The sequence below is a fragment of the Drosophila ananassae genome, chromosome 3L, assembly GCF_017639315.1.
Source record: "Drosophila ananassae strain 14024-0371.13 chromosome 3L, ASM1763931v2, whole genome shotgun sequence".
NCBI classification, from domain to species: Eukaryota; Metazoa; Arthropoda; class Insecta; order Diptera; family Drosophilidae; genus Drosophila; species Drosophila ananassae.
Genome location: NC_057929.1, coordinates 4,281,654 through 4,300,051, shown reverse-complemented (window position 1 = coordinate 4,300,051; position 18,398 = coordinate 4,281,654). Strand labels below are relative to the sequence as shown.

The 18,398-nt window shown below is 47.9% G+C and overlaps 6 protein-coding genes across 7 annotated transcripts; 4 read left to right on the top strand and 2 right to left on the bottom strand.

Moving 5' to 3' along the window:
• Positions 1 to 257: 257 nt before the first annotated feature.
• Positions 258 to 7,730, top strand: LOC6495035 (protein clueless). Its single transcript, XM_001959162.4, has 7 exons — positions 258 to 849; positions 2,086 to 3,193; positions 3,593 to 5,855; positions 5,919 to 6,044; positions 6,102 to 6,317; positions 6,379 to 6,590; positions 6,648 to 7,730. Exons 1-7 carry the CDS (start codon positions 654 to 656, stop codon positions 6,877 to 6,879), a joined length of 4,353 nt encoding a protein of 1,450 aa, XP_001959198.1. The 5' UTR covers positions 258 to 653; the 3' UTR covers positions 6,880 to 7,730.
• On the bottom strand, positions 7,602 to 9,750 carry LOC6495610 (ubiquitin carboxyl-terminal hydrolase calypso). Its single transcript, XM_001959161.4, has 3 exons — positions 9,647 to 9,750; positions 9,197 to 9,482; positions 7,602 to 9,139 (listed from the first exon to the last, which is right to left on the bottom strand). Exons 2-3 carry the CDS (start codon positions 9,384 to 9,386, stop codon positions 7,914 to 7,916), a joined length of 1,416 nt encoding a protein of 471 aa, XP_001959197.2. The 5' UTR covers positions 9,387 to 9,482; positions 9,647 to 9,750; the 3' UTR covers positions 7,602 to 7,913.
• LOC116654454 lies at positions 9,738 to 10,349 on the top strand. Of its 2 annotated transcripts, none has more exons than XM_014907640.3 (2): positions 9,738 to 10,018; positions 10,092 to 10,349. In XM_014907640.3, exons 1-2 carry the CDS (start codon positions 9,890 to 9,892, stop codon positions 10,200 to 10,202), a joined length of 240 nt encoding a protein of 79 aa, XP_014763126.1. In that variant the 5' UTR covers positions 9,738 to 9,889; the 3' UTR covers positions 10,203 to 10,349. The 2 variants fall into 2 exon arrangements, with proteins under 2 accessions (XP_014763126.1, XP_014763127.1); XM_014907641.3 differs by having other exon boundaries at positions 9,762 to 9,988.
• Positions 10,350 to 10,867: 518 nt separating this feature from the next.
• LOC26515584 lies at positions 10,868 to 11,172 on the top strand. Its single transcript, XM_014908657.3, has one exon. The coding sequence runs from the start codon at positions 10,868 to 10,870 to the stop codon at positions 11,039 to 11,041; it is 174 nt and encodes a 57-aa protein (XP_014764143.1). The 3' UTR covers positions 11,042 to 11,172.
• A 4-nt stretch (positions 11,173 to 11,176) lies between these two features.
• LOC6495037 (lipoyltransferase 1, mitochondrial) lies at positions 11,177 to 12,993 on the top strand. Its single transcript, XM_001959159.4, has 3 exons — positions 11,177 to 11,947; positions 12,080 to 12,541; positions 12,601 to 12,993. The coding sequence occupies exons 1-3, from the start codon at positions 11,378 to 11,380 to the stop codon at positions 12,769 to 12,771; spliced, it is 1,203 nt and encodes a 400-aa protein (XP_001959195.1). The 5' UTR covers positions 11,177 to 11,377; the 3' UTR covers positions 12,772 to 12,993.
• Positions 12,769 to 16,493, bottom strand: LOC6495609 (tyrosine-protein kinase Shark). Its single transcript, XM_001959158.4, has 5 exons — positions 16,306 to 16,493; positions 15,711 to 16,207; positions 15,136 to 15,657; positions 13,850 to 15,080; positions 12,769 to 13,788 (listed from the first exon to the last, which is right to left on the bottom strand). The coding sequence occupies exons 1-5, from the start codon at positions 16,382 to 16,384 to the stop codon at positions 13,295 to 13,297; spliced, it is 2,823 nt and encodes a 940-aa protein (XP_001959194.1). The 5' UTR covers positions 16,385 to 16,493; the 3' UTR covers positions 12,769 to 13,294.
• Between the last annotated feature and the right edge of the window lie 1,905 nt (positions 16,494 to 18,398).

The following is an 18,398-nucleotide window of genomic DNA, read 5'->3' as shown; positions in this document are numbered from 1 at the left end:
TCCGACCCAATAAAATCATATTTATCATTTTGATATACTGATTCTGTTTGAATGGTGAGGACAAATACACTTAAAACGATAGGGAATATTCTTCTAATTTCTAAATGCTGGTAAATCGAAATTTCAAGTTAATTTAATGAAAAAAGGGAAATAACACTAAATATGAATGCAAATTGTGACGTTATTCAACACTGGATTATGTGCAATCGAATCTTTTGCCCACTGATGGCGCTGCTAGAATTTTGTGGACTAGAAAATACAATAATACCATCCCCAACACTGGAAAATGTGCCGCAAAAACAACAAAACGTGAACTTCTAGTGGATCGGGCGAACGTTAGAAAAGCAAAGTGCTGAATATCTACCAAAGACCCACTTGTCACTGATGCGTATGAGAACGTCAGCCACACAACATCCACGTTTTTGTATCAACCAGCATACCCACATTTAATTAAGTCAAAATCTCGAACTCGGCTGTCAAGCGGTGAGTTGTGTAACACGGTCGGACCCGAGGAAGCAGAAGAACGTGAACGAGAACTCTGTGTCTTCGCTGTGTTCAGTTGTGCATTTGGATCGAATTTGATTGTGGTTGTGCAGTATCAGTAGCAGAAGCAGTAGCAGCAGCAGCAGCAGCAGGTGAAAGCTAAAGGTAGCATGGCGCTTGAGACGGATGCGAAAAACTCGAATGCAGTGGCCCCGGGAGATGCGGCGACGGTGGCAACAACAAAGGCCAAGGAGAACAACAGCTCGGCCGGCAAAAAGCAGCAGCAGCAGCAGCAACCGAATCAAAATCAAAACTTGGTCAATGGCAATGGCAATGCAGCCGACGGCCCCGCTGCCAAGAAGAAAGGTGCGTTCAACTCTCCGACCACCCCCACCCCAACACACACACAGCCCTTCCACCCAATCGACCACCCCCTAGTTGCTTCCATGGGAACTGCCTCGATATTTATTTTGCCGCAAAAGCCCAATCACATAACATTTTTAACGTTACGTAATGTGTTTTTTTTTTCTCCCTATAATGCTTTAAAGCGGCGCCCGCTGTCTATTGCTCGCTATCCCCCCTGCTCCCATTGATGGGGCGGGCAGACCAGACCAGACCAGTCCCGACCCGCCGCGTGCGTTACAATTGCAGCAGTTTTGTATGTAAATGTGCTGTGGAGCGGGGAGCAGCATGTGCGTGTGTGAGAGAGTACTACTAGGCTCTTGGCATGGCAACGCACATGTTGTTCACCCGACGACGGTGTTCATTAACCCCCGGGGAGGATTTCTTGTTGCGTTTAACCTACAATTAACACGTGCTTGGCCCGAAACGAATGCACCCGTTCTCGCACTTTAAAAATTGCTCGACAATTATGTAAATCATGTTTTCTATCCGCCATCCGCCATCCGGCGCATCTCGCATCTAGCATCGCCTCTGCGAGAGCACCAGCTTTCTTCCACATTATTTCTCTCGTGAGTGCTCCGTCCGCTCATCGCTTACTTATCACTTTTGCTTTCTCCTGCCCCAGACTGGTTTCTCCTGCCGCCGGCCTGCCAATGGGCTCTCTCGTCCGTGTAAGTTTGTGGACTGCTGTTGAAATTAGCATTGTTGTGTTAAACGCATTTTTCCCCCCAAGTGCGGGATCAAAGGAGATTCGGTTCGTTTACTGACCGACCGACCGGCCGGACTCGTAGCCTTATCAGCCTGCTCGTTTTTTTTTGTTTGTTTTTCTACTCCATACATATGTATATATATGTGTATTTTGTTTTATGTGCTACAACTGATACAGTGAGCGGCGGCAGTAGGCAAACATGCGGTCGGGTTGTTATGTAAAGCGGCGAGAGGAGCAGAGCCAAGTCTTGGGTGATCTAGGGCAGATAAAACCCATTCTATTCTGACTCTGGCTTGGCCTGCTCGGGTTATGTAAATCTTGTTGCTCCTCTGGCATGTAAATGAATACTATTCTGATATAGATATTCAAGATACAGATACTATTTTTTGAATTTTTAAGAGGGTGAGAAGGGCCTTAACCCATTCCAGTTACTCCAATACATCCTTATAAACATGATATAGAAATAATACAATCTTTTTAACCAACCGCAGGCAAGAAGAACCGCAACAAAAGCCCCCCTGAACCCGCCGCAGAACCCGTGGAAGCTTCTCTGAGCAACGGACATGCCGAGAAGACAACATCTGAGGAGGGTGGTGACACCGCCGCTCCCGACACCAACGCCAATGTGGGAGAGAAGTCAGAGGATGGAGGAGGAGCAGCACCCGGCTCCGAACTGGAAACGGAGGACATCGATCTGGATGCCCTGCATGAGGTGGGAATTACAGTGAATATTAGTAGTCCTGGTGCCGATATCCTCTCCGTTCAACTGTCCAGCATGGAGCTGGTGCAGGAGATCCATCAGTTGCTGATGGACCGCGAGGAGACCTGCCATCGTACCTGCTTTTCACTGCAGTTGGATAACGTGACGCTGGACAACTTCGCCGAGCTGAAGACCATCGAACAGCTGGAGCAGGGATCAACTATCAGAGTGGTGGAGGAGCCCTACACAATGCGCGAGGCCCGCATCCATGTGCGCCACGTACGCGATCTTCTCAAGAACTTGGACCCCGCAGACGCGTACAATGGCATTGACTGCACATCGCTGACTTACCTAAACACGATCACCCAGGGCGACTTGCTGGACAAGAAGAAGACGCGTCCCGATTCGGTGGACTGCACACCTCCGGAATATGTGACACCAGGCGTCTCTGAGCCTCCACTTCTTCCACTCCACCCGAACATTAAGAACGCCAAGGGACCGCAGGCTCTCAAGGTGCTCACCACATCCGCCTGGAACCCGCCACCTGGTCCCCGGAAGCTGCACGGTGATCTAATGTATCTGTATGTGGTCACAATGGAGGACAAGCGGTTCCACATCTCTGCCTGCTCCAAAGGCTTCTACATCAATCAGTCAACGGACGACACCTTCAACCCCAAGCCCGATAATCCCAGCCACCTGAGCCACTCGTTGATCGACCTTCTCTCCCACATATCGCCCTCGTTCCGACGTGCCTTCCAAACAATTCAGAAACGGCGTACCACGCGACATGCCTTCGAGCGTGTGGCCACCCCATACCAGGTGTACCAATGGGCATCACCCGTACTGGAGCACACTGTGGACGCTATTCGGGCCGAGGATGCCTTTAGTTCTAAGCTGGGGTACGTATAGTGTAGTCATCGTTATATTGGGAGTTCTCAAAAGACATTATCACCGACATTCCTAGGTTGGGATACTTTAAAATTAAACCCGAATCGAAGGGATAATATCTATGAAGTGGTGTCATTGGTTTCAGTTCACTTATTATTTCAAAACGTATCGAAACGTAAGCCAATTATTTATATCATTTATTTACACACTTCTTGCACACTTCAAAAGAGTTCCTGCTACTTAAGATGAACAATATTTGCATTTAATTTGTCTGGAAAATCGATTCATCATCAAAGAATAGTTTCATTGTTTCTCTTCTAAATTATAAGTTATGGGGAGACACAACGGCTGCTGCAGCTGCTGCTATCCACAGTGAAGACATAACCCTAACCTTTAATTTTAATCCACAGCTACGAGGAGCACATCCCCGGACAGACGCGCGATTGGAACGAGGAGCTGCAGACGACGCGGGAACTGCCACGCAAGACACTGCCAGAGCGATTGCTTCGCGAGCGGGCCATCTTTAAGGTGCACGGTGACTTTGTGACTGCTGCCACGAGAGGCGCCATGGCGGTTATCGACGGCAACGTCCTGGCCATCAATCCCGGCGAGGATGCCAAGATGCAGATGTTCATCTGGAACAATATCTTCTTCTCCCTGGGCTTCGACGTTCGTGATCATTACAAGGAGCTTGGTGGCGATGCAGCGGCGTTTGTGGCGCCACGCTATGACCTCCACGGCGTCCGGGTATACAACGCCGTGGACGTGGAGGGCCTCTACACACTGGGCACAGTGGTGATTGACTATCGGGGCTATCGCGTCACAGCCCAGTCCATCATCCCCGGAATCTTGGAGCGAGAACAGGAACAGAGCGTGGTGTACGGCTCAATTGACTTCGGCAAGACTGTCCTGAGCCACCCCAAGTACTTGGATCTGCTGCGGCAGGCGGGAAAGCACCTCAAGATCTTACCCCACGCGGTGCTCAACGAGCGGGACGAGCCTGTGGAGCTGTGCTCCTCCGTGGAGTGCAAGGGCATCATCGGCAACGACGGCCGGCACTACATCCTCGACTTGTTGCGCACCTTCCCTCCAGATGTTAACTTCCTGAAGCTGCCGGAGGTTCAGCTCAGCAAGGAGCTGGTGGACATGGGCTTCCCCATCGAGCATCGTCACAAGCTGTGCTGCCTGCGCCAGGAGCTGCTCGAGGCCTTCATCGAAGACCGCTATGTGAGCTTCATCCGCATCGCAGCTGTGCACCTGCAGCAGCTAAACGCCAAAAAGCAGTCGGAAAAGACGGAGGAGAAAGCACTTCCTGCTCTGGAGGAGGCCGAGAAGGAATCGAGTGAAACCAAGGAAGCCGAAGCGGAGAAACCTGTTGAGAAGAAAGAGGAGGAGAAGCAGCAGCCCAGTTCGAACGAGACAAAGACTGCCGAGGCCATGGTGAATGCCATCCGCGAGGCGCAGTCCAATGTGGCAACCTCCAACGAGGTGCAGGCCGCCGAGGTGGTTAAGCGGGCATGTGCCGCCGTCGGCTCCCTTAAGGAGAAGGAGTTCGACTTCCGGTTCAATCCCGATGTCTTTTCGAACGGCATCCGGCATGTGGACGGCGAAGAGGGCACATGCAGCTCGTTGGCCAAGCAGAAGGTCCTCGTGCAGGATGCCGCCGAGTTCCTGGTGGTCAAGCAGATTCCCGCCTTCATCAAGGAGCACCTTGCTCACTCCTCGCCACCAATCGATGGCCAGAGCCTCACCGAGTCTCTGCACAGTCACGGAATCAACGTCCGTTACCTGGGCAAGGTCATCAAATTGCTGGCTCAAATGCCTCGCATGGACTACCTGCACCGGATCGCCGTGCTCGAGCTGATCGTGCGCGCCACCAAGCACATCTACTACACCTACATGCAGAATACGGAGCCGCTGCACTTGTCTGCCGCCATCAGCCACTTTCTGAACTGCTTGCTGACCACGGGACCCGTCAATCCGGCGGTTAGCAGCGAGGAGGCCCACAAGAAGCGCAGCAACGGCAACAAGCACAACAAACACAAGTCGAAGGGCAACAAGCAGCAGGCCTCCGGCAACCAAAACGGCAGCTCTGCTGGTTCCTCATCTGGTGGCTCGTCCTCATCCTCCGACTGGACGCTTGTAACGCCGCGATCGCTGTGGCAGCAGATCCGGCGCGAGGCCAAGAGTTACTGGGACTGGGAGCTCGACTGCGACTCCATTGAGACCGCCGTTAGCAAGTATGGCATCCTGCGAATCAGTCTGCTGCGCGCCTTCTGCCTCAAAGTTGGAATTCAGGTGCTGCTGCGCGAATACAACTTCGAGTCGAAGCACAAGCCCACCTTCGGTGATGAGGATATTGTTAATGTGTTCCCGGTGGTTAAGCACATCAGTCCACGAGCCACAGACGCCTACAACTTCTACACCACGGGCCAGGCGAAGATCCAACAGGGAATGTTCAAGGAGGGCTACGAGCTTATCAGCGAGGCCCTGAACTTGCTCAACAATGTATTTGGAGCAATGCATCAGGAGAACGGCTCCTGTCTGCGGATGCTGGCCAGGCTGAGCTATTTGCTGGGCGATGCTCAGGACGCACTGGCCATCCAGCAGCGGGCGGTAATCATGAGCGAACGGGTCAACGGCATAGACCACCCATCAACTATTTTGGAATATGTACGTACAGGATGGAGTGTACTTTCCACTTTCTTGATAACTAATCCTTTGTTTCCATTTCAGACACACTTGTCACTCTATTCGTTTGCCAATGGACATGTTGGAATGTCCCTTAAATTGTTGTATAGGGCGCGTTATCTAATGGTGTTGATCTGCGGTGAGGACCATCCGGAGGTGGCACTGATCGACGTAAGTTAGCCCATTGCCTAGCTCCTCGCAAGCTTCTAAACTATTTTTTTCTTTCAGAGCAACATTAGTTTAATTTTGCACGCGTTAGGAGAGTATGAGCTGTCGCTGCGATTCATTGAGCATGCCCTGAAGCTCAACATTAAGTACTTCGGCAGCAAGGCCATGCACGTGGCGTTCAGCTACCACTTGATGGCACGCACCCAGTCCTGTATGGGCGACTTCCGCTCTGCGCTTAATAACGAAAAGGAGACGTACTCCATTTACAAGTCACAGGTTGGTAGAAAAATACAACAGCTTCAACATTTATAATTAATATTTTTAATTTTCTTTGTAGGTCGGTGAGAAGCACGAGAAGACCCGCGATTCTGCAGAGTGCCTCCGCCTTCTCACCCAGCAGGCGGTTCTATTGCAGCGCAAGATGAACGACATCTATTCCAATGGCAAGCTCACCAGCGACCTGCCGCCCATCCACATCACTCCACCTTCAATGGGCTCGGTGTTGGATATGCTCAACACCATCAACGGTATTCTGTTTGTACAGATTAGGTAACAAATAATAAAGATTATTATTCAAACATGTACACAACTATTAATCTTTTGTAGCCAAAAGGACATTGTGAAGGTGCGCAGTGAGATCGAGAAGCATTTCAAGGCAAACAGTGCCGAAAATGAGGTAAACGATGCCATCAAATCAATTGTGGCTGCTGCCAACAACAATGGCGACACCGAAGCAGAGACGAAGGATGCCACTAAGGACAATAAGGATCTGGCTGGTGCCAGCACGCAGCTAACGAATGGCGATAAAGACGCAGAAACTGCAGTTGCTTCAAGTTGAACACTCCAGATACGAAGTTAATAATATGAGACCCTTATTAGTCACAAAATTGCCGCCTGTTTGTTGCTTTTTTGTATCGTTAAACGTATTTTGGGACTGAGCAAAATTAGAGAGAACTATCTAAGTTTTAAATACCAAGCGGCAGATATATAGATATCCCCAGCAAAACATCTACATACTACAACTAAAACTCCAACCCACACCGTAATAAACATAATGGTTTATGTTTTTTCCTAAAAAGGCTGCTCTTTTTACTGCTCACATACTACATCGCGACATAAATTCAATACGCATAGAAGGCCTTTCTATCCATTCTGGATGTGGGCCAATAAAATACTTTTAGTCTTAGTGAAGCCAACTATCAAAAAACAAAAAAAAAAAAACTACCAAACATCTACTAAACTACACTACAAAAAAATCACCAAATCAGCTAAGAGGGAAGATCAGTTTTAAAAAGAAGGAAACTTAGCTCATAAACATGAATATTTTGTTAATCATAGCGCAACAAACAACCCGTCAAATGCCTTTTATAGTTTAGAATCGAGATAAAACATAATTTTATGCATTGTTTTCTGTTGAATCAACTTTACAACGAGGTGCGCACCGCCCCCCAATTGGAAATGGAATCCGGAGGAATATTGAATGATTGATTACGTTTTTGTTATACAACTATCATATAGATATATATATATATATATATCAGAAAATATATATTACACACATATGTAATGCATACACTTTGGGTCCTTGGTGCATCAAGGACAGCAGATCATTTAATCATATGAACAGTGTTTTTTATTATTAAAATGGTCGACCAAGCGATCAAATAAAGATATAAAAACTGCCAGGTTCATCTCGTGTTTGTGTTCAGGGGGTGGGGATGGCACTTAGGCTAAACTTATGCGAATTAAATGAAGTAATAATGATAATGGTTAATAGTTAATGGTGGGAGATATTAATAAAACTATACTGGAATGCATAGTAAATGCAAATCTATTATTAAAACATATATATAATATATATAACTCCTTCGATTACTTTCTCTTCTTGCACTTGTTGCGACCCTTTCGCCTCCTGCCCGGAGTTTTGCTGGGAGATTTCCCATTCTTAGCGGCGGCTGCCTGTTGCTGCTGGCTCTTTGGCGCTGCCCCAGCTGCTCCTGCAGCCGTGGCACCCGCATTGGCAGTGGCATTGCTCTGCTTATTTAATCGGTTGGCTGCACTCTGGCCACTGATCTTTTTCGAGGGCAGCAGGTGCTGGCTGACCAGCTCGCCCAGGACTCCCTGATGGGCCAGCATGGAGAGGAAAGTACAAATGAACTTATCGTAGTTATGTGTCCGACGGCTTGCGTCCACCTTGAACTTGTGCCGCCGGTCGTTTTCATCGGCCAGGTGCTGCTCATTTATGGCAATCTCAGTGTCCAAATTCTTTAGCAGAGACTGCAGATCCCGTGCCGTGAACGCACTCGGTTCTAGGAGTGTACTGGGCGTGTCAGGTCGCTGGGGATCTCCATTTCCTCCTTCTCCTTGCTCGTCCGCCTTCAGCAGCTTCTGCAAAGTGCCCGAAACGATGGCCTGATTGGTGCGCAGCATCTTCAACTTGTGAGTTATGGCGATACGCCTGTCGGGAACCACAGCCATAAGGTTGAATCGGATATCTTGCTCCCCGGTGGCGATGCCTAGTCTCTCTGTCATCACTCGTCGAAACTTGTCAGTCCAGTCCTCGTGATCCTCCCAGCCGCCGTGATTCATCGGATATGGTTTCAAGCCATCCAGCTCAAACAGCTGTCCGTTGATGGGCACAAAACTAACAAAGTGAAACGCCTCACCGGTGAAGCGGCAGCTGGAGACACCAGCTCCAGTACGCTCTAGACGGCGTCTGGCTTGCGGCATGGCGTGTGAATTGTGGGCACAGGCCAGTTCTGGGGTGTTGCCAATGGCCAGTCCCTTGTTCTCTGGACTCATGCCCTTGGTGTGCGCCTTAAGACGACTGAGAGTGTCCCCCAACTGTAGATTGTTTTCGTTGCAGTTCAGCAGAACAGAAAGCAGGGCGTGAGTGGCGCAGCTATTAGGCACCACCTGCTGGGCAAAGAAGATGCTTGAAATGGCCTCCTCGTCCTTGACGAAAATCTCCGCTGTAGTTTCGACTATTTTCCGTCGAGCTCGCCTCTCTTCGATCCAGCGAAAAAGGAAAATAAACCCATAGGGGCTCTCGATGGGTTTCTGGAGATCGTATACTTCCTCCACCTGTACATCATGACCTGAAAGATAGAACTGATTAAGAAAGGTCCAAGCTATGGGAAGGAAATAGAACTTACAGCCAAAGTCCTCTAGGAGAAGGGTGAAGAGACCAGGATCTGATTCCAGTTCTAGCCAGCCGTCTGCCAGTTGTGCAATCGGCATTGTGGCAGCTACTGGAGCGGTAGCAAGGAGGGAACTATTGGGGATATTGCAGCTGCTGTTCGGTCCCGCCTGGGGACCTGCGCCGCCTCCAGTCATATTCATCATTGGGTCGTCATGCAAGGCTCACCAGTTTAATAATCCCGTTCCGGAACCCTTTACCCTCAGTTTTTTCCCAGACAACTATTTTAGTTTAAGAAAAATCTACAAGAAAAGAATAAAAATCAATCAGTTTCAGTAAATACGCATAAAAATTAAAATTTGTCGGCGTTTCTACAAGAAGTGAAGCATAACGTTATATTTTATACTTTACTACTTTCTTTGAAACATTAAAAAAGTTGTACAAATAGTAAGAAACCTATACTTACAAGAAATAAACTCTCTTTTTCCATTATACATAAATTGTAAAAGAAAATTTAGTTTGTTTTCGGAAAATATTTTTTGTGCTTCTTCTTCTCTTTGAACACTCACAACGAATCGATATCGATAGTTTACTAGGGCAACCCTACCGGGGTTTGTTGTCAGCTGTTATTGACGTAACTTTTACTTTCCATCTATTTTTTCTCGAATCAGAAACAAACCAATAAAAGGGCAATTTGCACATTATCCAAATGGTCCGCCCAGCAGTTGTAAACCTGGCCAAACGTGTGCCCCTCATCCACTTCCGGAAAGGAGGCGCAGGTTCTGCAGCACCTGCAGGAAACCAGCAGGCAAGTTCCCAGCCAGCAGGAGGCAAAAAGGTTAACTTTTCAGCCCATTTACTACGAAATACCTTATTTCTTTGAACGGTTAATATAATTCTGTGTTTCCTAGGCGGCTGGAGGGCCAGCTATCGATGACTTCGATCTTCCGGCTAGATTTGCCCGCAAGCCCATCTCTCCTGAAGAGGCCGAGTACATTAACAACGGTGGACCCCCGAATTAACATTCTAGGGTTAAAAATTGAAATGTGTTTGAAAATTTTAAGCTTCTTTGGCAGTCCTTGGGTCGCGCCACCAGCAAGCCCCATATGTTAAGTAAAGTGTTTAAATTAAAAGGAGAATTAAACTAAGACTAGTTGTACAAAGCCAAATTTTAGTTTTTAACCGATTGTCAAAAAATCTGGCACATATGTGTGGAAGTTTTTTAATTGCGGATGGGCAGCTGCTATATTACAAAATATTTAAATATATCATATGATTTTTAAAATAATACCGCCTTAAGAAGTACCAATGTGAAGGTTAGGTAAACACTACAGAAGCTTCTCGTCCGTTGTGAATGGCAGAAGCTTCATCTACCGTGCACCTTCCAACACTGAACACTTCACAACACTGCTGTCCCCCAATCACCTGAAGCGAAAGCCCCAAAGCGAACGAGTCTCGTCTCTGCGCTGCTTCTGTCTATTTTTTTGTGCTCCACCACCGCCTCCCATCAACGATCGTCCCCCGCTCCTCCCGCGACCGCGTGCTCGTATCGAACAAAGAGTGGAAAATTTTCGAGTCAGAAGAAAACCCTTCTGCCTCTTCATTAACGTAAAAGTAGTGATTTCGGTCCGGGACTAGTAAAGCACCCGCCGCGGCCCCCAAACCGAATCGGATCTAATCGGACTGGATGGGTGTACAGCGTAGTATGCCAGTTAGCTGTGGCAACAAGGACTGTCTGGGTCTTCGCAAACGTGTCTGTGGCCTGCACCAAACCTGGAAGTGGCTCCACCAAACGCCCGCCCTTCACGAGTATCTGATCTCTGCCAGCTCCGTGGCTGCAAACAAAAACGCCTCAGTCTAAAGTCCAGCGTCTCAGACACCAAAGCCATCTAAACCAAAACACGAATACAATAGCAAATACAAATACTACCGTAGACTATAAAAAAAAATAAAACACCCGAAATCGGGAACAACATAACCTAACCGCAAAGATCAGAACAGAAAACAGAAAATTGCTGGCAGAACAGTAACATCAAGCGAAAAACCGTCTAAAGCTTTTGCCTACTGCGTTGACCTTGTTTCGTCTGCAAGTGCATTGCGCCGCACTCTCAGTTCACCTGGCAACAGACAACAAGCTACTTCCTTGTGAGAGCTCCGGCAAGAAAAACAGCTGAGCAGCCGACTGTCGCGATCAGCCATGAGCGTACTCTTGCGTCGCAATTCCAGCCAGCTGCGGCTGATGCTCTCCTCCGGCGGTCAGGTCACGCGCCTCTCCTCCAGCGATGGAGCCTCCACCGCCGAGCCCCCTTCAGCTGTAAAGAAGCCCACCCAGGCCAAGAAGCCCAACACGCCACCCATCGTCCCGGATACCGACATAAAGAAGTCTGTGTTCATTTCGCAGTCGAGCGATGTGTTCACCAATCTGGCTCTGGAGGATTGGCTCTACAAGAACTTTGACTTCAGCCACCATCATGTGCTGCTGCTCTGGGCCAACGACCCGTGTGTGGTGATTGGACGCCACCAGAATCCCTTTACTGAGGCGAATGTCTCAAGGCTGGTGGAGCGAGGCATTACCTTGGCCAGGAGGAACAGCGGCGGCGGAGCTGTGTACCACGATCTGGGCAACCTGAACTGCACCTTCTTTGCACCCCGGGAGCGCTACGATCGCAAGTACAATCTGAACATTGTGACCAGGGCCTTGTTCCGAGAGTGGGCCATCAATGCGGAGATCAATGAGCGCGACGACATTGTGGTGAGGAATAAGAAGGTAAGTGGGACCAGGAGAGAGATTCACTTGCGCTTATCAGGCGGTGACCTTGCGATAGCCCCGCAACAACGTCATCTGGTCTGCGCATCTGTTTTACGATCGAGCTCACTAAAGTACCAACAACTATTTCAGATTTCTGGAACAGCCGCCAAGCTGGGACATCCGAACTGTTATCACCATTGCACTATCTTGGCCAGCGCCAATAAGCTGCATCTGGGCGAGTCTCTGGCCCGTGAGCCAGCGAATTACATTAGTCGGGCCACAGCATCAGTGCCCTCCCCGATTCGCAATCTGGTGGACGTTAATAAGTCCGTAAACGTAGCCCAGTTGCGCTCCGCCGTGGGCTATGAGTACCTCCGTACGGCTGCCACTGCCCTGGAGGATGGCGGCAGGACTCAGATGATGAAGCAGCGCGGCTTCCAACTGATCAATCCCACCGAGAAGTGGTTCCCGGGCATCGAGGAGCTGCGCGCCAACTACAGCTCCTGGGATTGGGTTATTGGAAAGACGCCAAAGTTCACCGTTGAGAAGGACCTCGATGTCAAGGGTGACGACCAGGGCATGAAGCTGAAGCTGAGCGTGGAAGTGGAGGCTGTGAGTTTCTCTCTTTGTTCTTTAGAGTTTCAAATCTCTAATCATTCTACTGGTTTCAGGGACTGATGAAGGAGATTGGCATTCAGCTGCCCCAGAGCGAGCAGGTGGTTCCAGTGGTGACTCCGCTCCAGGGCAAGCCCTACAACGAGGAGAACCTGAATGGCATCATTGGCGCTCTTAAGCTCGTCAACGCTTCCAATGTGAAACAGGCGATGAATGGTTCCGTATGATTGCTGTTGTGCTAGCAAAAAAAAAAATGAAAAAAAAAAGAAACAATTATTAATCAACTGATATCCTTTTATGTAGTTTTACTAACCCACTAACTTAGTCTATAGTCCTTCCAAGAAACCATATTACTAACCTAGTATTAGGACATATAAACATGAAACAATATCCTTTTGTTACTACTGTTTTTTATAAATACAATTTGCAATAAATATTTAAAAAAATAATCAGTTTATTTTTATTTTGTATAACAATTAAAATAAAGTTGGTTACGTTGAATGTTTTAAGGCACATATTTGTTGCTTTTTGACACAAACTTCTTAGATGCAGAAGAAGGTATATAAAATACGCTAATAACTAAATATTTCTATAAAATATAAATCGCAAAATACTAGGATGCAGGGATAACAAATACGATCAACGAGTCCTCGTCCTCGTCCTCATAATACGCCACAAATCGGAATAAAAGACAAATAAAAAGTAACTATGGAAAATTGCACTCTAAAAGAGACGGGGGAGTGGTATGGTCTAGATGTGAACTGTTTGCACCAACTCCGGCAGGTTCTGGTATTCAGGATCACGGGTGAAGAACTCCATGAGGTAGGCGAATGTGGGTCGATCCTTGGGCCGCTCCTTCCAGCAGCTTTGCATCACGGCATAGATGTAGGCGGGACAGAGACTGGGTTGCTGCAGGCGCTCACCACTGTCCACCAACTTGATGGCATCCACATTCGAAATTTCACCGTATGGCGGTGCCCCGAGGGCGAACATCTCCCAAATGGTCACCCCGAACGACCATACATCGCTGGCATGCGAGAATATGCCAAGATTGAAGCTCTCCGGAGCATACCAACGGATGGGCCATCGGCCGCCTTGGGTGAATTGGTATTCCGTGCTTCCGGGCCTCAGGGAGCGCGACATCCCGAAGTCACTTATCTTGGCCTGATGGCGGCTGGTCAAGAGAATATTCCTGGCGGCCAGGTCGCGGTGAACGAAGTGCTGAGATTCTAGATAGTGCATACCTATCTCAAAAGAGGAATTTAATTAGAAAACTGCAATTATTTATCCTTATCATGCACCTACCACAAGCAATCTGGGACGCCCACACTTTCAACTCGTTGTTAACCGTGATATCGGCGCTGTGGTCCAGAAGGTACTGCAACATGGAGCCCAGCGGAGCCAGCTCCTGAACCATCATCAGCATGTCCCCCTTCGAGATGCCAATCAGGCGCACAATGCACTTGTGTTCCAGTCGCATCATCACGGAAGCCTCGCGCAGAAACTCCTGCTTGTTACTGTGCTCGTCGCTGAGCATCTTTATGGCCACTTCCTGCCGAGACTCGCCAGGCAGGCCACTTCCCTTCTTCACCAGCCAGCCGCTGTGCACGGATCCGAATTCTCCATTTCCTATCTCGCAGTCAAGTACCAGGTTTTCCGGTTCGATGAAGAATCTTAATTTAGCCGCCTCTATCGCGCTAGGTGGGGGAGTTGTAGCGGAGCCACTGCATTTCCTTTGCAAGTAGCTAGCCATTTCTGTCTCCGTGGAGGCGGTCGAAACGATTGAATGAAGGCGGCCCAAAGCGGGGTTTCTGATCTGATGGTCTAGCAGAGTGAGAACCTCAACGGTGGGCTGATATCCATTGGCGGCCCACTGGCCAGCACGCTCCCGTTCGATCGCCACATCACTCTTGGTGAAATACTCAACTTCGGCTTCAGTCTTTTGGGCAATGGGGGGCAGGTCAATGGGCGTATTGTTTCTGGGCACGTTGTACAGTTCTCCTCCCGGAGCAGGAATGATTCCGCCTCCTCCGTCCGCATTAAAGACAGAGAACTCGGTGGAAAAGGACAGACTCTTCAGCATTGGCGCTGCTGCTTGAAGTTCTTGCTCCGACCGCGCCGCTGTTCCGCTAACGCTGCTCTCGGACTCGCTTCGTTTGCTTTTGGTCTTGCTCTTCCGGAGGCTGTTCATGTCGAAAAGGCCCTTCTTGGGACTGGTTAGCCGCAGCGTGTTGAACACCGAGCCACTGCTTTCTTTCTGTTTCTTCTTGGCGATGGTTGGTACTGGAGCATGGGGATGAGGGGTATGAGGATGAGGATTTGTAGAAGTTGGAGTAGGTGGGGTGGCTGGCGGTGTAGTTCGTGACTTGACCAAAGCTCTGGGGATCGTGGCAAACGAGGGTACTTCAGGTTTGGGTAGCGGCGGCACAGGATATTTGAGGCTAACAGGTAGCCCATACGAGAAGCGCATGAAGTGGGCTATTAGGTGTTCCAGACTGGGCCAGTAGGGGCCGTCATCAATGTACAGAAACTTGGACTGAAACAACAAACTATGTAATGGGTTTCCACCAGATAGAAGTCTAACAACTCACCCCTCCGGACTGTAGCTTTACACCGTTCTGGTAGAGATCAGCTTGTGAGATGCGAAAGTTCTTAGCCACTTGGTCACAGAAGAGGGTCAGCACCAAACCTGTGGCCGCTGCCGATTCAGAATAGCGAACCAGAAAGCAACCTGAGGTATCTATTTGCGGATTCTTGGACTCTAATTCCTTAGCAAACTTCTTGAGATTGGCCACGGCCTCTTCCCTGGATTGGGTGCCATGGTACCACTGTTCCCTTGTGGTATTGGCCGGGGGCAACTTGTAGTTAAGAAGGAACTCCTCCACAGCCGTTTGACGCGCTTCCTTGGCAAGATCGAAGGGAAACTCTCCCATGGTGGTCCTCGGCAATGGTGGAGCTTCCGCCAGCAAAAGTTCCTGCACTGCCTCAAGATTCCCATACTTGGCTGCCTCATGAAGGGGCACGTATCCGTTTTCGTTGTTCCTTCCCTGGACGTTGGCCTGTGCAGAGATTAGCGTGCGTATAAAATTCGCCGGCTTGGAGCGCGCTGCGTACTGAAATTGTCATGGATTAGCTTAAGAACTGCCATCGGGTGATCAGAGCTTACATGTAAAGGCTGATAGCCAAAGGAGTCGGAACTGTTGACCTGCACCTTAGCGTCCAACAACAGTTTGAGTATATCCTCGTCAGAGTAGAGAGCCGCTAGATGTAGGGCCGTCTGTCCATCCTGGTTCTTGGCATCAAAGTTACGATAACCGCATTTGAGCAGTTCAAAGACCACCTTGCTTTCATTTTTGCTGGTGGCACGGTGGAGCAGGTTGGTCACTCCATGGCTTCGAGTGTTGTGTGGCGGCGGATCGCGGATCAGAGGCACTGTGAGCTTTGTGGGCAGACCGTTGGCAGCCTGCTGGTAGTAGTCCACGAGGGTATCCAGCCCGTGCAAGATCTTTGTTTGCACTTTGTCGTCGATCGAGAAAAAGGCGTCCTCGCCTCCGTGCCGTCGCACTTGGTAATGGCACACCTCCTCTTGGCAGAGCAAACTCAACACAAAGTCTCCGGCTGCTGTGCTGCTCTCTCGCACTAGGAATGTTCCATCTTCGTAACCTGTTGATCCAAAGAACAATTGATTATTGCCCGTCTACCACGCCCACATTCCTCATTTCCTCAAGGGGCAGTAAAATAGCCTTGGCCCGTGAACTCGCCTTGCTTGAGAAGATCGTCAGCTGCCTCCCGCGACAGGTTGCCGTGGAACCACTTCATGGACTCATTGTCGCGACTCATTGCTAGGCCATTTGTTCCAATCCGAAAACTAAGAAATCCCTGTAGCTCCCAATTCTGGAGGAAAGCAGTTTCCAGCACTGCAGCGTCTTAACCAACACTGATATTCATTATTGGTGTTACCATTTGTGGTTATCGATCGACGATTGAAATCGAAAATTTTAAATTATTTCATATCGAAATATAAATACTCATAAGATATACATACCGTTTAGGGTATTCCGCTCAAGAATCTGATAAAAATTGGCCAAGATACAGCCTTCGCAGTGGGTCGAACTGTCCTCCCTATGCGATTTCCAGATTTTGAAGGGGACCCCCCAGAAAATTTAAGAAAAAATCTAAAAAAAAATTTGTTCTCAGATTTTAATGCAGAATGATGGAGAATCCATCTACGAATCGTTTAAGGTATTCCGCTCAAGAATCTGATAAAAATTGGCCAAGATATAGCCTTCGCAGTGGGTCGAACTGTCCTCCCCATGCGATTTCCATATTTTGAAGGGGACCCCCCAGAAAATTTAAGAAAAAATCTAAAAAAAAATTTGTTCTCAGATTTTAATGCAGAATGATGGAGAATCCATCTACGAATCGTTTAAGGTATTCCGCTCAAGAATCTGATAAAAATTGGTCAAGATATGGCCTTCGCAGTGGGTCGAACTGTCCTCCCCATGCGATTTCCAGATTTTGAAGGGGACCCCCCAGAAAATTTAAGAAAAAATCTAAAAAAAATTGTGATCTCAGATTTTAATGCAGAATGATGGAGAATTCATCTATGAATCGTTTAAGGTATTCCGCTCAAGAATCTGATAAAAATTGGCCAAGATACAGCCTTCGCAGTGGGTCGAACTGTCCTCCCCATGCAATTTCCATATTTTGAAGGGGACCCCCCAGAAAATTTAAGAAAAAATCTAAAAAAAAATTTGTTCTCAGATTTTAATGCAGAATGATGGAGAATCCATCTACAAATCGTTTAAGGTATTCCGCTCAAGAATCTGATAAAAATTGGCCAAGATATAGCCTTCGCAGTGGGTCGAACTGTCCTCCCCATGCGATTTCCATATTTTGAAGGGGACCCCCCAGAAAATTTAAGAAAAAATCTAAAAAAAAATTTGTTCTCAGATTTTAATGCAGAATGATGGAGAATCCATCTACGAATCGTTTAAGGTATTCCGCTCAAGAATCTGATAAAAATTGGTCAAGATATGGCCTTCGCAGTGGGTCGAACTGTCCTCCCCATGCGATTTCCAGATTTTGAAGGGGACCCCCCAGAAAATTTAAGAAAAAATCTAAAAAAAATTGTGATCTCAGATTTTAATGCAGAATGATGGAGAATTCATCTATGAATCGTTTAAGGTATTCCGCTCAAGAATCTGATAAAAATTGGCCAAGATACAGCCTTCGCAGTGGGTCGAACTGTCCTCCCCATGCAATTTCCATATTTTGAAGGGGACCCCCCAGAAAATTTAAGAAAAAATCTAAAAAAAAATTTGTTCTCAGATTTTAATGCAGAATGATGGAGAATCCATCTACAAATCGTTTAAGGTATTCCGCTCAAGAATCTGATAAAAATTGGTCAAGATATGGCCTTCGCAGTGGGTCGAACTGTCCTCCCCATGCGATTTCCAGATTTTGAAGGGGACCCCCCAGAAAATTTAAGAAAAAATCTAAAAAAAATTGTGATCTCAGATTTTAATGCAGAATGATGGAGAATTCATCTATGAATCGTTTAAGGTATTCCGCTCAAGAATCTGATAAAAATTGGCCAAGATATAGCCTTCGCAGTGGGTCGAACTGTCCTCCCCATGCGATTTCCAGATTTTGAAGGGGACCCCCCAGAAAATTTAAGAAAAAATCTAAAAAAAATTTGAGAAAAAATCTAAAAAAAATTGTGTTCCCAGATTTTAATGCAGATTGATGGAGAATCCATCTACGAATCGTTTAAGGAATTCATTATAAGGATCGGGTGGGGATTGGAAAAGATATAGCTTCCGCCGTAAGCCAAATAGTTCATAAAAACACA

What these genes read in the sequence shown, in the direction of transcription:
- LOC6495035 (XM_001959162.4), top strand. Translation starts at nt 654, where the DNA reads ATGGCGCTTGAGACGGATGCGAAAAACTCGAATGCAGTGGCCCCGGGA. An exon ending in CATCAACTATTTTGGAATAT is followed by an intron (nt 5,856 to 5,918) that starts GTACGTACAGGA and finishes TTTCCATTTCAG; the next exon opens with ACACACTTGTCACTCTATTC. An exon ending in CGGAGGTGGCACTGATCGAC is followed by an intron (nt 6,045 to 6,101) that starts GTAAGTTAGCCC and finishes TTTTTCTTTCAG; the next exon opens with AGCAACATTAGTTTAATTTT.
- LOC6495610 (XM_001959161.4), bottom strand. Translation starts at nt 9,386, where the DNA reads ATGATGAATATGACTGGAGGCGGCGCAGGTCCCCAGGCGGGACCGAAC. An exon ending in TCTCCTAGAGGACTTTGGCT is followed by an intron (nt 9,140 to 9,196) that starts GTAAGTTCTATT and finishes TCTATCTTTCAG; the next exon opens with GTCATGATGTACAGGTGGAG.
- LOC116654454 (XM_014907640.3), top strand. Translation starts at nt 9,890, where the DNA reads ATGGTCCGCCCAGCAGTTGTAAACCTGGCCAAACGTGTGCCCCTCATC. An exon ending in AGCCAGCAGGAGGCAAAAAG is followed by an intron (nt 10,019 to 10,091) that starts GTTAACTTTTCA and finishes TGTGTTTCCTAG; the next exon opens with GCGGCTGGAGGGCCAGCTAT.
- LOC26515584 (XM_014908657.3), top strand. Translation starts at nt 10,868, where the DNA reads ATGGGTGTACAGCGTAGTATGCCAGTTAGCTGTGGCAACAAGGACTGT.
- LOC6495037 (XM_001959159.4), top strand. Translation starts at nt 11,378, where the DNA reads ATGAGCGTACTCTTGCGTCGCAATTCCAGCCAGCTGCGGCTGATGCTC. An exon ending in TTGTGGTGAGGAATAAGAAG is followed by an intron (nt 11,948 to 12,079) that starts GTAAGTGGGACC and finishes CAACTATTTCAG; the next exon opens with ATTTCTGGAACAGCCGCCAA. An exon ending in TGAGCGTGGAAGTGGAGGCT is followed by an intron (nt 12,542 to 12,600) that starts GTGAGTTTCTCT and finishes TACTGGTTTCAG; the next exon opens with GGACTGATGAAGGAGATTGG.
- LOC6495609 (XM_001959158.4), bottom strand. Translation starts at nt 16,384, where the DNA reads ATGAGTCGCGACAATGAGTCCATGAAGTGGTTCCACGGCAACCTGTCG. An exon ending in TAAAGCTACAGTCCGGAGGG is followed by an intron (nt 15,081 to 15,135) that starts GTGAGTTGTTAG and finishes TTGTTGTTTCAG; the next exon opens with TCCAAGTTTCTGTACATTGA. An exon ending in GGCGTCCCAGATTGCTTGTG is followed by an intron (nt 13,789 to 13,849) that starts GTAGGTGCATGA and finishes CTTTTGAGATAG; the next exon opens with GTATGCACTATCTAGAATCT.